A 12361-nucleotide genomic window follows, 5' to 3' on the forward strand; every position below is an offset into this window, starting at 1 on the left:
ATATAACTCACCAAGAAAAATAGCAGTGGAAATAAAGTGGTAATAACAGAAATGGGAGGATTATCTTTTAAAAGAAATTGCTTGATACTAATACACAGTGTCTGTATTTAATGTCATAAACATAGGTTTACTTAGGGAAGATATGAGGACATGTCAGGAGCAAAGAGACTCTTACAGTTAAAATGAAATTAAGACTGGCAAGTGTAAAAGGAGAGTGGAGGGAGGGGAGAGAATCCCATTAGTGAGGGTCCCATGGTCCTGATGAAGACTTGATAGCTGTATCCCAGCTGGCTGGGCTGCCAAAGCACCTGCTAAACTGGAAGCCTTACTGGCTTTCTTTTCCCTCATAGGAAGACAGTTGAGGCAGAGACCTGTACAGATAAATACACATATGTCTCTGGTGTGAACTTGCTTACAGGACAAGTTATAAAGTCCTGCTTCCTTGAACATGTGAGGAATTTCTTTCCTCTGCTCTAAAATGTGCAAGGTTGCTGACCCCCAAGCCCTTGACCCAACCAGCCCTACCTTTCTTCCCATCCTCTGGCTACACTCTGATGACACTTTCTTTCATTTTAGTCTTACCAGCAATGAGTTACCCATTTGACTTGATATACACCTGATTTTATGGTTTGTGGTTGATGTGGTGGCCATTCTCCCAGTGTCTCTAAGGGGCTACTTACAGTATGTCAAGTACATAAGTCATGGCAGGTTTCAGGCTTGGACTTCTCTCCCCTAGAAAATGTGTTGAAAATACTCAGTTAGGTCCAGCTCTCAGCTGAAGATACTGGTGACATTGAGTGCCTTGAGAGCAGTCATGGCTCAGAGTCCAGTACATATCCCTGTAGGTGATATGTCCTTCCCTCACTCTAGGCAACCAGCCAGGCACTGGGACCTTAAAAGCAAACTCCATCCCCATAAATTCTTATGCTCATAAATTTTACAGCCATGGGGAGCATTAGGACTCTCTATGCTATCTTTTGTTTAATATGAGCCAAAGAGACTCATTCAACAAGTTCTGTGTCAAGCTCAGAAGTTCTGATTGAGCCATGCAGAAAGTTATCCAAATGTTGACATAAGTCTGAAAGGAATGGGGAACATCTCATATTAAACTGTTCTCATTTTGGATATATCCTCATTTGTCTTCTCTCTTTGTAACAACTCATATGTCTCGCTTAAGCTTCCAGCTTTAGGTCTTTGATGCTTCTTTATTTGCCAGGTTGAACAGCCCTTTCCTTCTTCTTATCCTCAAAAACAAACAAACAAACAAAAACCAAAAACAAAACAAAACAAACACAAAAAACCAAAACAAACAAACAAACAAAACCCCAACTTAAATTACAGAGTTGGAATTACTTAGAGAAAATGCTGATCCCAGAGTTATACTGTACTGACTGGACTACAGGAGCTGTGTTTGGGCATTCAAGCATTAGATCTTCCTTATTTGAAATTAATTCTCTTCATAGGATTGTTCTTTCTAATATTTTTCAAGGCAGAACTCTTAGGGAAGGAGAAAGAGAAAGCAATTATGAGAGAGCAATATACTATACAGAAAGCCTGGAGCATGATTGCTTTTACAACAGGCAGATGCAGGATCCCATACATAGGCAATAGCAATATGAAGCTCCCTTCCTTGTGATGCAGCAGGTGTGATTAGCAAAGACTTTGAGGATGACTCAGAAACTTGGTGGGTATCAAACAGACCTGGGGATGTTTTTTGTAGCTGTTGTGGCCATCTCCCTCAGGCTCGTGCTGGGTCAAGTACGCACAAATTTCTGCTGGGCAGAAGAGAGGCAAGTGGGAGGAAAGAGAGAAATCGGGTGGAACTTGCCTTCCCCACCTCATACAATCACTGCATGAGAGAGGCCCATTTTAGAAGTATAGGAAAAGGGATAATGATAGGAAATGGGAACAAGGAGGTAGGAAATAGTGCTCTCTTGGCAGGAGAGAGTCCTTGACAAAGTAAATTCAAATCAGGTAACTGCCACTTCCCAAAGCAGCTGTAATCCTGGACCTTCCTGTCACCACTTTGCTCAAGTGATGTCCAGGCATGGACAACTCTCTCTGAACCCAAACTGAATTGGATTGATAGTTCCACTTCTAGTCCTCAAATCACTAGCACAAGAATTAGAGATCTGACTTGATAATGATATTAAATTAGATATTAAATGTGAAACTGAGTGTAAACCAAGCAGCTAAAGTGAGGCTGAGCACAAGAAAAATTCTTGCTACATTGTGGCAAAAAATCTGCTCACCTATGTGAGCCTCTGTCCTGCTCCTTCCACTGTGCTACTGAAAGGTTCCTCCATCCAGAGTAGGCTGCATTCTTACTCCTCTCTCTCCCTTCCATACTCTGCCTCTCTGCTTAATACTTCATCTCACAACCCACACAGTTCCTGGCCTCTAATTCCAGTTTATATCTGATTTCCAGTCTATAAGCATTTTCACACTGATGGGCATCTTCTCCAGGCTTCTTGCCTTTTCTAGGCCTTCACCCATCAACATTAGGACAATTCTTCACCATGCTGTTCACACCTCCCATATGAGTAACTGCAAGTTCTTCTCTGGGACCAGGTGACAACTGTGTCCTCCTTCCCTTATTCTTTATCCTCCCCCTCCCCTTGCTTTTTTCCTGACATTGCTGGCTCCACGTGGTGCTTCTCAAACTGGAAATCTGGTTTCTTCAGTGTCTGAGATTATCCCTAAAATGACTGGAGACAAGGAGGTTGTACAGACTCTTTTTGGCTTCCATAAACCAAAAGGACAGCCTTTTCCTTTTTCTCCTGCTGATTTTTAAAATAGAGCTATCTGTATTCTATATCGTTATCCTGCCTGACTTAATGAGCCGTTCTCCTCAAAGACTTCACATTAGCATGTTTGTGTATTTGCTTGCCTGGCTGGGTTCTTTAACAGCGTGCCTTTGGTTCAGGTGCTCCCAGCAGACGGCTGCTCTGCCAGGCTGCAGGAAGCCCTCCATTCACTGCAGCTGTGTCCCCAAATGAGGCTCTGCAACTGACTGCTTTTGGGGCAATTGCTCAACGGTAATAAGAAGGATTCAGACAAACTGGATGTTTTTACACCGAATCCATCAGCGCTGTGCCTTGGAGAGAGTGGAATCAGTCTCAGTGGTTTTGTTTTCACGATATTAGCTGAAGATCCCAGCAGGAGGATTATTTAAGAGTAGAGTCTAGATTAATGTCTCCTGCTAACCTAGAATGTGGCTAGTAAGGCTGATGCAGGGGGTACTGGGGGTATAGGTTTGGGGGGTAACCCTAAAAGTAATAACATTTTTATTTTAAACAAGGTTGGCAAGGCAACCTCATCCTTGCCAAAAAAGGCATGTCTGACTTGGCTTATTGACTCTTCGATGAAGCCTGTTTCTGATGTCAGGCTCATTTCTTTGACTGCTGCTAGAAGATTTATACCTGCAGAGATTTCTTCTCTCTTTTGGCCCTGTGCTGGGTAAACTTATGACTGAGATAGAAGCCACAAGAAAGAAGGCAGCGAAAGCAAGCCTTTCTACCATACCTACATCGTTGAAAGTTTCCTGTGAAATTGGATTAGTGCTTAAATGTTGTGTGACGGAGCTTTATGTTCCAGGTTTTGTAAATGTTCTCAAGGAAAAAGAAAAAAAAAATCATTCCTCAAACTCAGTATCATTTGGGGACAATTATAGTATTGCCAGATTAATTACAGTGTTTCTACATTGTGCTCCTCTGATTCTACTATTAGAACACAGCAGAAATCAGAGTCTGTCTTGACCTTTATTCAGAGCCTCCTGTTAAAGTGACTTTCACAACAGAACTCAATTTGTCACATTTTATTTGTACTTTAATTTTATTATTAACAGATTAATGAAGCTGGTAATAGGTTTCCCGATGCTCCCTTTGGAAACTTGAACTGTGTCGCTTCCTTACATCAATCTGCTGTCAGCAGATGAAGTGCCTTTGCAAAATGCTATTAACTGTTACCAGAAGCAATTAGTCAAAATAGCAAGTCAGCTTCAAAAGGAAAGGCTCCAGATTCCCTCAGTGCGCTAGGAAAAGCGCATTAGTAGGATTTAGTTCTTTCCAGCAGACACAAGCTTTAGGCGCTGCAGTAGGTGGCTGGGTTAATGACATGTAGAAATGCAAATGTATTCAGACTTTAATTTGCTTGAAGGAGCAATGCCGGCTTAAAAAAAAAAAAAAAAAAAATCACTTTCTGGTGTCATTAAAAGCAATCCCCATTGTGCCAGAAATACCCATGCCCTGTTGTAACATACTCTGTGTGTGCCAGCCTTAAGAATCCGTGAGCGAAATCCTGGCCCTCCTGAAGGCAGCAGGAGACCGACTGCTCGTGACATCAACAACGTGGAGGCCAGGCTTGGGCTTCTTTGTCTTAATTTTCTGACCCAAACAAATATTTTAAAAGTATTTCCCATCACTCTCCAAAGCACCAAAGTCCACCCCCTTCTCAGACAGCTCTCTCTTTTATGCCTGTGCCAGAAACTCACAAGATAATTGCTAGCGAGACACACGCCAACCTAGCCCAGCTCCACATCTCCCCTGGGCATTGATGGTTTGGCAACATCATTATCCAGATAGCTCTATTGTCTGGTCAGTACTCCTCAAGGGGTGGCAGCCCTGGCTGTGGCAGGGGAGGGTTAGAACTAGATGATCTTTAAGGTCCCTTCCAACCCAAGTCACAAAATTGCATTATCGTGCACATACAGAACTACAAGATGTGCTCAGTGAATGGTTCACAGTAGGATGAAGTGGAAGTCTGAACCCTTTTGAGGCACCAGCTGGCACCTGGGTAACAAGTCAGCAGTGCCCAGCTCTCTCATCACTGACCTGGATGAACAGACAGGGAGGAATCTGGAGGAGGCAAAGCATCTGGTATAATGTTCTACAAGCCCAGTGAAGTTTCAAGCATATGCTGTGGTGTTCTACCTGGCACCTACAGATTGCTTTCTAGATTGGACAGACCAATAATTGCCCCCCTCCTCTTTCAAAAGTTGGAAAATGATGTTATCAGTCATTATTTCCAGTGCACTGCTAAGCACAGGTGTATTGTATACATGGGCCCAGTTAAAGGGGGAAGGTCATGAAAACAACAGAAATTCCACTTATTATGAAAACAAAAAAGACTATCCATTTGTCCTCAGAAGTGGGCAATGAGGTTTCTGTTTCTATGCAGAAGGTTAATCTTTTTCATGTTTTTTGGCCCTCATTCCTTCAAACCCACTCCCAACTCCTTTGGATGCTTGCAGTGGCTCTGATGGCTGCCCCAGACAGGGAAGCTGCAGCAAGGGACAAACTTTGGGCTCAGTTCACATGCCTCTCAAACCCTGCCATATGCTCATACTCCCACACTGCGGGGGTTTTTTTGAGGCAAAGAACAACTCAGCACCAGATCTTGAGGACATTTTTCCTCAAAGGAAACAGAAACAGCTGGACCCCACCCAGGGACTTGGACAAACTATCCTCTGGATAAAACCCACCACCACTGATTTTGCCAAAACCTCATTGATTAGGAATATGCAGATCTAATGATGTTTGCAGAGTGTATTCCTCCTGGGTATTCTTTTCCCCACAGCCTTTAAGTAAGTGTTCACAGTGCATAAGATTAAAAGTGTTTCTTTTCCCCTCCGAGTGTAGAAGGTTAATAGAAGACTTAGAATTCGAGGACTAAAAGCCTGACACAGTGCACTTTAAGATGTAAGAGTAGCACATTTTATCTTCCTTTGATATGACCTTAATGACAGCAAAAGGACTGTCCTTTAGTCCTTCATTCAGCACTTTTCACTGACTGGAGGAACAGCTTCTTGAAAAAACACATTGTTCAAACACCCCCATAAAAATGGTCTCTCTGACTGTCCAAACACATTGTATGTTGTCTTAGATCAAGCATGGGTCTTATTCTTAAACATAAGGATTAAAAGGCATCCATTAAAAGGAGAGTTTAAAATTCTATTTTAAAAGAAGTGCAGAATCTTAAAAGACTAATTATTTGTGCAATCTTCAAGATCAAAAGGTACTGAAATCAAGACTTTAACCCCCTTATCAGATAAAACCTGTGTTCAAAAATTGCAAGGGGAGAAGAGACTATTAAGATAATCTAGTTTGACCTCACGACCTTAGGTTTTGGCATTTCACTGCTACAGGATCTTTTCAGTTGTTCACATGGCTAAATGAAAAATCGAATAAAACCACAGAGGACACAACAGACTACATAAACTTGAAAAAAACAGACAACAGGTTTTCATGTTCCTTTAATTTGTGTGTTTGCAGGCAAGGCTCAATAATTAAACAGAAAGTACCAAGTCCTCTGCTGATGCAGTTACTGCAGCTCTTGCTGAAGCTTACGGATGTCAGTTTCCATCAGATGAGGATCTAGCCTGAGGAGTTTCCAACTGCAAGGGAGAACTAGGTAAGTACAAAAGTGCAAATACCTAGAAAGGGCAATTTGTAGAAGTCTCGGGGTAAACTATGTTTCCAAAGTCTCTCTCTTTTTTTCTTCCTTTTCTCTTTAGACTTTTATAAAAACTGCTTAGAATTGTATTCACCGTGCCAGTTTTCAGCAGGACAGGAGGGAACAACTGGGATGCATTTCTTTGTGTATGTCTTTTCTAATCTGTTTGAGCTGTCTGACGTCTTCATATCTAACACATTCTGGATCTTTAATCTGAGTTGGAGAATGTCTCAAAAAGGAATGGTGATTCACAGGAAAACAGGATATCCACAGGGGAGCCAGTTACCCAGTCCAGCAGAATTAATCAGCATTAGCTGTGTGAGCTCTTGCTCTGAAACACTGTAAATAAGAAAGAGTCATGGGTGATTATATGTATGGGAATAAACAAAGAGAGAAACAAAATTTAAACCTCTAAATGTCAAAAATGGTTTCTGAACCACCCACTTGATATTTTGTTGAAGCTAAACTGTCTTGTGTCCAGATGAAAACATGACTTCTGTTTTGCAAAGAGGCGCTGTTTCAACATTTGCCTCTGTTCTGGCACCTAAACTGTTTTTGCAAACCAGGGACACACCTAACATTGGGTAACAGGTCTGAAATACAAGAGCTGCCTTCCTGTGCCCAGACAACCTAACAGCCTGGCTACAACACAGTGCTCTCCCCGGCTTGCTCTGTCTTGCAGCTTGGTTTCTTTCTTTCCTTTCTTTCCTTCTTTCCTTTCTTTCCTTCTTTCCTTTCTTTCCTTCTTTCCTTCTTTCCTTCTTTCCTTCCTTCCTTCCTTCCTTCCTTCCTTCCTTCCTGCCTGCCTGCCTGCCTGCCTGTCTGCCTGTCTTTCTTTCTGTCTTTCTTTCTGTCTTTCTTCTCTCATGGCCTCACTTCTGCCTGCAAGTGCCTGCAGCTGGTCTGGCTAGAGCACAGGGGCTTGGAGCAGCCTCCTGGGAGAGAGGTGTAACCAAACGAAGGTGCCCACCTCCCTTGCTATGTAGTCCCTGGCCGATGAGGAGGGAGCTGGTGCAGCATTAGTGCCCTTCAGCCTCCCATGAGAGGATGGTGACTGTACCTGTCCTTGCACCTCATGGACGGAGTGGCAGAGGGTGCCATCACTGCAGTATTGGTGGCTGAGGGTGTAAGAAGTGGCCATCACCATCTCCTTCTCCTCACGCTCTTGTGTTCAGAATTAAGACCTTGTGACTGCATTGTATAAGGGGTATGATCTCTCTGGACACAGTGTTCCTGAAGTGAAGTGCTTTATTGCTTAATCCTGTGGAGAAGAGCTGGGTGCCAGATAGGCAGCAGCTCAGGCTGGGGAATTTTTGAGCATTAGCAGGAACAGGAACTATAGTAATTTTCTGTTCAAACAGGGAATTTTGGCTTCGTGTCAAAATTCCTCCTGATTTGTCAAAAATTTCTGTCAAACGGTGCCTTCGTTTGACTTGATATGCCTTGATCATAAGGGATGGAAAGGGTTAAGTCTCCAGATTGATGGCTTTCCACTTAGCTGCTTCAGGTCTGGGTAGGTCCTGTTCACAGAATCACGTTTGAGTTAAACTTTTGAAGGTTATCTATTCCAACACCCCTGCAATAATGACGCCTAACTCCTTTTTCAAAATCCACACCTGCACAAGGCCTGACACTGAGTAAAATCCTTACAGATGCTCTGTGGCCCTCTGCTCCAGGGAGGTGAGTGGATGTTCACAGTGATACTCCCTTCGTGCTGGGTCCCTCGCTGCACATTCTCGTCCAAGGATGGCTCCTTCCAGCTCCTGTAGGCACCCCGGGGAAACACCCTCAAGAAGGTGGGGCTGCTGTCGCTGCGATGGGAACGAGTTCCGTGCAAGCAAGGGCTGTGAACTCGCTTGCATGTCTGCATCTGGAGCAGGGAGCTGACGGGGTGTGGGGAACAACTCCTAGCAGTCAGTGATTTTATTAGAGAGCTGTTGTATAGGAGATCTAGCTGTCACCTATGTCAAATGCTTTGCTTCTCAGGAGGAATCCAACGGTAAGGTATTTAGGTACCAACACCAAAGCACCTTAGACCTGAATGACCTGCAAATGGAACTTCTGAAGCCCGAAGGGATGTTGTAACTGCCTTAATTTAACAAAAAGAGGAAATGCTAGGGGCATTCTGCTTTACAAACAGCCTTCGGTTGGCCTGTTTCCAGCACAAATGCCTCATGCGTGGTAATGGATTTCAAATACACTAAAGAGTACAGCCACAAAACCAAACAAGCCTTAACATTTGACCTTATTGGGAAAAACAAGCCTACTATTACCAAAGAAAACTAAGCATGCCTAGCTAATTGACTCATCTTAGAACTCCAAGTTTTGTTTCCATGACTGAACTGTAGGAATGTAAAGCCTTGCCATCTTTCAGCTAGCATGGTTTCCTTAGATCTCATGGAATATCTGAAAATCACCAGTCACCTCGTAACACTTTGACTAGTCAGGCCAGTATAGAGGGGAGAAGTGGATGGACAAACATAATGGCAACAACGCCTTTGCCATAAAGATTTTTTTTTTTTTTTGGATTCAGCATTTCTGGAACAAAACATGAACATCCATTCAATGGATTGCACATTGTTATATCCTCGCTGCTGTTTGGTCATCCACCCACAGTCACTTCACATAAAATTACCTAATAATCATTTTGAAGTACTTTAAAGTAGTTTATTTTCATCCTAAATCAGTTACAGAATTCACAATCCAAAGTCTAGACCTAAGACAGTGGCCTCATCTTCAAAGATATAAGACATAAATGGTTTCTATGCGGTGTAAATCTTTGGTATTTTATGTACACTTAACAAAATAAGGCCATCTGTGTGTGCTGAGGCTCCTTACAAGGAAAGGACATTTCCCTAAGATTTGGGAAGACAATTCTAGCCATGTTATTTTAAGTAATTTATAATTTGACATCCACAGCTAGACACTGATCACAAGTCACCCAAGACGGTGATACCTATTATTCGTATTATTAACCATGAAAGCAAGGAAAGGATTCCCTGCTATGAGATGGTCATATTGATCTCAGAGGACCTCTCAAAAGCAACAGAAACAGGGGCCTATCGGCTAAAACAGTTGAAGACTACCTTGAGGGAGCAATCTTACTTGTGAATTGTGTGGTTTCCATGGCTTTTGGCAAGTCACTCATGCTAAAACTGAGGGGTTTTTTTTTTCTGTTGTGATGAAACTGTCCCCATGTTAAAAACTTGTCTGAAGGGCAGTTTACACCTTTAAACTATAGTGTTTATAAAGCCTTAGTGAGGATTATTTTGCAAAAAAAAAGAAAGACTTTTGGAATAAAATGTAGAGTGACAAATTAATGTTATGTTCTGTTTAACATACATGTCAGTAAACTCAAAGCAAGATAAATCTGTTTAAATAAATAAATTTAGCCAAGTGTAAAGCATGGTATGTCTCTGTTTTACGGTATATCTCCTCGGCTTTGAGGTGGGCCACACTGTGGGCCACAACTAAGTAGGTTGTCTGAGACTAAAGGCATGTGATGGGCACTTGAATTTGTTTGTATGCAAAACACTGCTGTCAGACTTTCTGGCAGGGGACTGGTGATATGGACCAACTGTGGGCTGCTGTAGCCTCAGGGCATAATTTATGGCAACATGAAGCTCAGCAAAGTACTTGAGAAAGGAAAGGAGCAAAGGTGTGAACAACAGCAGTAATCAATGCAGGGCAGGGCAGGGCGCCTCTGAACGTAGCCGAGTTTGCTTTATTCCAGCCGTGGTCCAGGAGTGTGGAGTTGTGTTTGGGGATGTAATGCTACAGGCCAAAAGATCTGATGCCGGTTATATCAAAAGCATCTGTCTCTGGTTTAGTTTTTGTCCTAAGAAGTGACAAGTAGGTCATGCTGTAGCTTATTAAAGCCCAAAGGGGAAACATAGACACTTTTAATAGAGTTCATAGTCCAAATCCATTAATATTGTATGGACATGCTACCTTCAAAATCAGGTACCCACATCACCAGCAGGCATTGTGTATTGCAATGAGAAATCAAGTGAGGTCTGAGTTGAAAGACAAGAACTACAGGCCACTGGTTGTTTCTTTTTCTAGTGAGGGCTTTTGGCAGATCACAGGGAAGCATCTGCATGGCTCTCGCAGAAGCTGACTGTGCCATGTCTGTACTGTAGCTGTGTTTGTACCCAGCCTTTAGCTAGCACCTGCTTGCGCTCTCCTGATGGGAAGAGGTTGTGTGAAGATGCCAGACTGTGCCTGGGTACACTGAGGAGCAACACTTGTTTTGGCCTTCTAATGTTTAAACAGTTGTGCTGGATTTGCCAGAGGACGTCTGACAGAGCTGTTAAAAATTGATGGCTGAGTAAAGAGCCCCGGTGATATTTACTCCAATTCAGCTGTGATAATTCACACCATCTGAAGAGCTGCCTAATCCTGCACTGGCAGATATCTGAGATGCTTGCTACTGCTTTGCACAGAAGAATTCTTGTGGCAAGGGGAATGCTCTATCACTAATGACTCCAGATACTACTTCAAATACGGCTTGTCTGCTTTGCCTGGCTAAGTGTGATGATTCAGTATCTGTCCCCAGACCTCTCAATCTGCACCTCTACATCTCCAGATGCAACTACCAACTTCTGGGCCGTAGCTGAATCAGTACCTATTCTCTTGGTCCTTTTCCTCTATTGTCCTGCTATTAACTTACCAAATGGCACGTCTTAACATTCCTCTTTATGACATATCTGTTGTCATGTCATTTTTACTCTTCAAGCTACTGCTTTCACCTCTTGACCTTGATGTCTTCAAAACACCTAGAACAGAAAATACAGATGCAGATCACCTGGTTCACCAGGCTGAATTTTGTTACATTAGTGACTTCCTGTAATTAATCCTGAGTAGAAAATGAGCACATCACAAATTGCTAGTCAAGTAAATATTTAAGATATGTATACAGTAAATCTCTTGAGTTTAATAAAATCAGACTTCAGGGTATGTGGAACAGCAATTTCTTACCTACTGCTGCCTTAAAAAACTCAGAAAAATGGTAATAACTTGTGATGACATTCAAAATTTTGGAGATAGTTTTACTTTGTTGTAAATCTGATTCAGTCATATTTTTTTTTTAGTCACGCTGTAGACAAATATGCTCAAATTAATTAGCATAGTTCTAGTTTACTGCTAAGTGTAAGTGTCCATTTCAGAGATGCAAAATCTCCCGAGTTCATTAACTACAAACCATCACTTGATTCTAGTATAAAAATCTTCAGGCTCTCAAAGCACATGTAACACAGCAGTGTTTTGTTTTCACCTTTGGCTGGTTCAGGTAGTTTCACATAGGTATAAATGATAATGATTTAAGACACGTTGACATCACTACTACATGTTTATAGAAAGAACATACAAATGCACAGTGACATTTTACACAGTGGTTGCACATAAGACAGGAATTTGAAGTCCAATGCTGCGGGGTGCCGAGCACTCTTAACTCTCATTAAGTTCAATGTGAGTTCAGAGTACTTCGTGGTTCAGGTGCTTGGGCCCTCAGCGAGGCTCTGAACAGTAAGGAATTTTACCCACATTCAAGTCAGAAATGAGAGTAATTTCTCCTTCCTAGTATGTGTGTTTCTAATTGCTAGATTAGTACAATTGGCTGATAATCATGAGTAATAAAAATGATTTTCTGGCACTGAAGTGCTCTCTCTGAAAGTTAATAAAGCTCACTCAACATCGCCTACAGTTTTACAACACACCGTAATGGAATAATGTAACAAGTACAACGTGAGTACAGTACAAAAGCTGGTGTAAAGTTAAAAATGGATCTAGGACAGTGCTGTTCTTGAATAAGAGCAGTACAAGGTATGAATTACTTCTTTGAGCTGGGTATGGGAGTTAATCTGTGAACAATGAAGCCCAGTTCACTTTCAGGTTCACTCCCAATATT

The 12361-nt window shown here is 42.2% G+C and overlaps 1 protein-coding gene across 3 annotated transcripts in view; it reads right to left on the minus strand.

The window, feature by feature from the left end:
* Positions 1–6270: 6270 nt before the first annotated feature.
* HIVEP1 (human immunodeficiency virus type I enhancer binding protein 1) overlaps positions 6271–12361 on the minus strand; it is a 127186-nt gene continuing 121095 nt past the window's right edge. For 2 of the 3 annotated variants that reach the window (XM_027891656.1, XM_027891653.1), the window contains exons 10-11: positions 11126–11231; positions 6271–6792 (exon numbers count right to left, since the gene is read on the minus strand). In XM_027891656.1, the coding sequence (XP_027747457.1) occupies positions 11223–11231 (9 nt within the window). In that variant the 3' untranslated portion in view covers positions 6271–6792; positions 11126–11222. Of the gene's footprint in view, positions 6793–11125; positions 11261–12361 lie in introns of all 3 variants that reach the window. The other variant, XM_027891654.1, reaches the window with a different exon arrangement.

The sequence above is a fragment of the Empidonax traillii genome, unplaced genomic scaffold (genome assembly GCF_003031625.1).
Source record: "Empidonax traillii isolate 1590-97213 ecotype Southwest subspecies unplaced genomic scaffold, ASM303162v1 scaffold324:size701061, whole genome shotgun sequence".
NCBI lineage: Eukaryota > Metazoa > Chordata > Aves > Passeriformes > Tyrannidae > Empidonax > Empidonax traillii.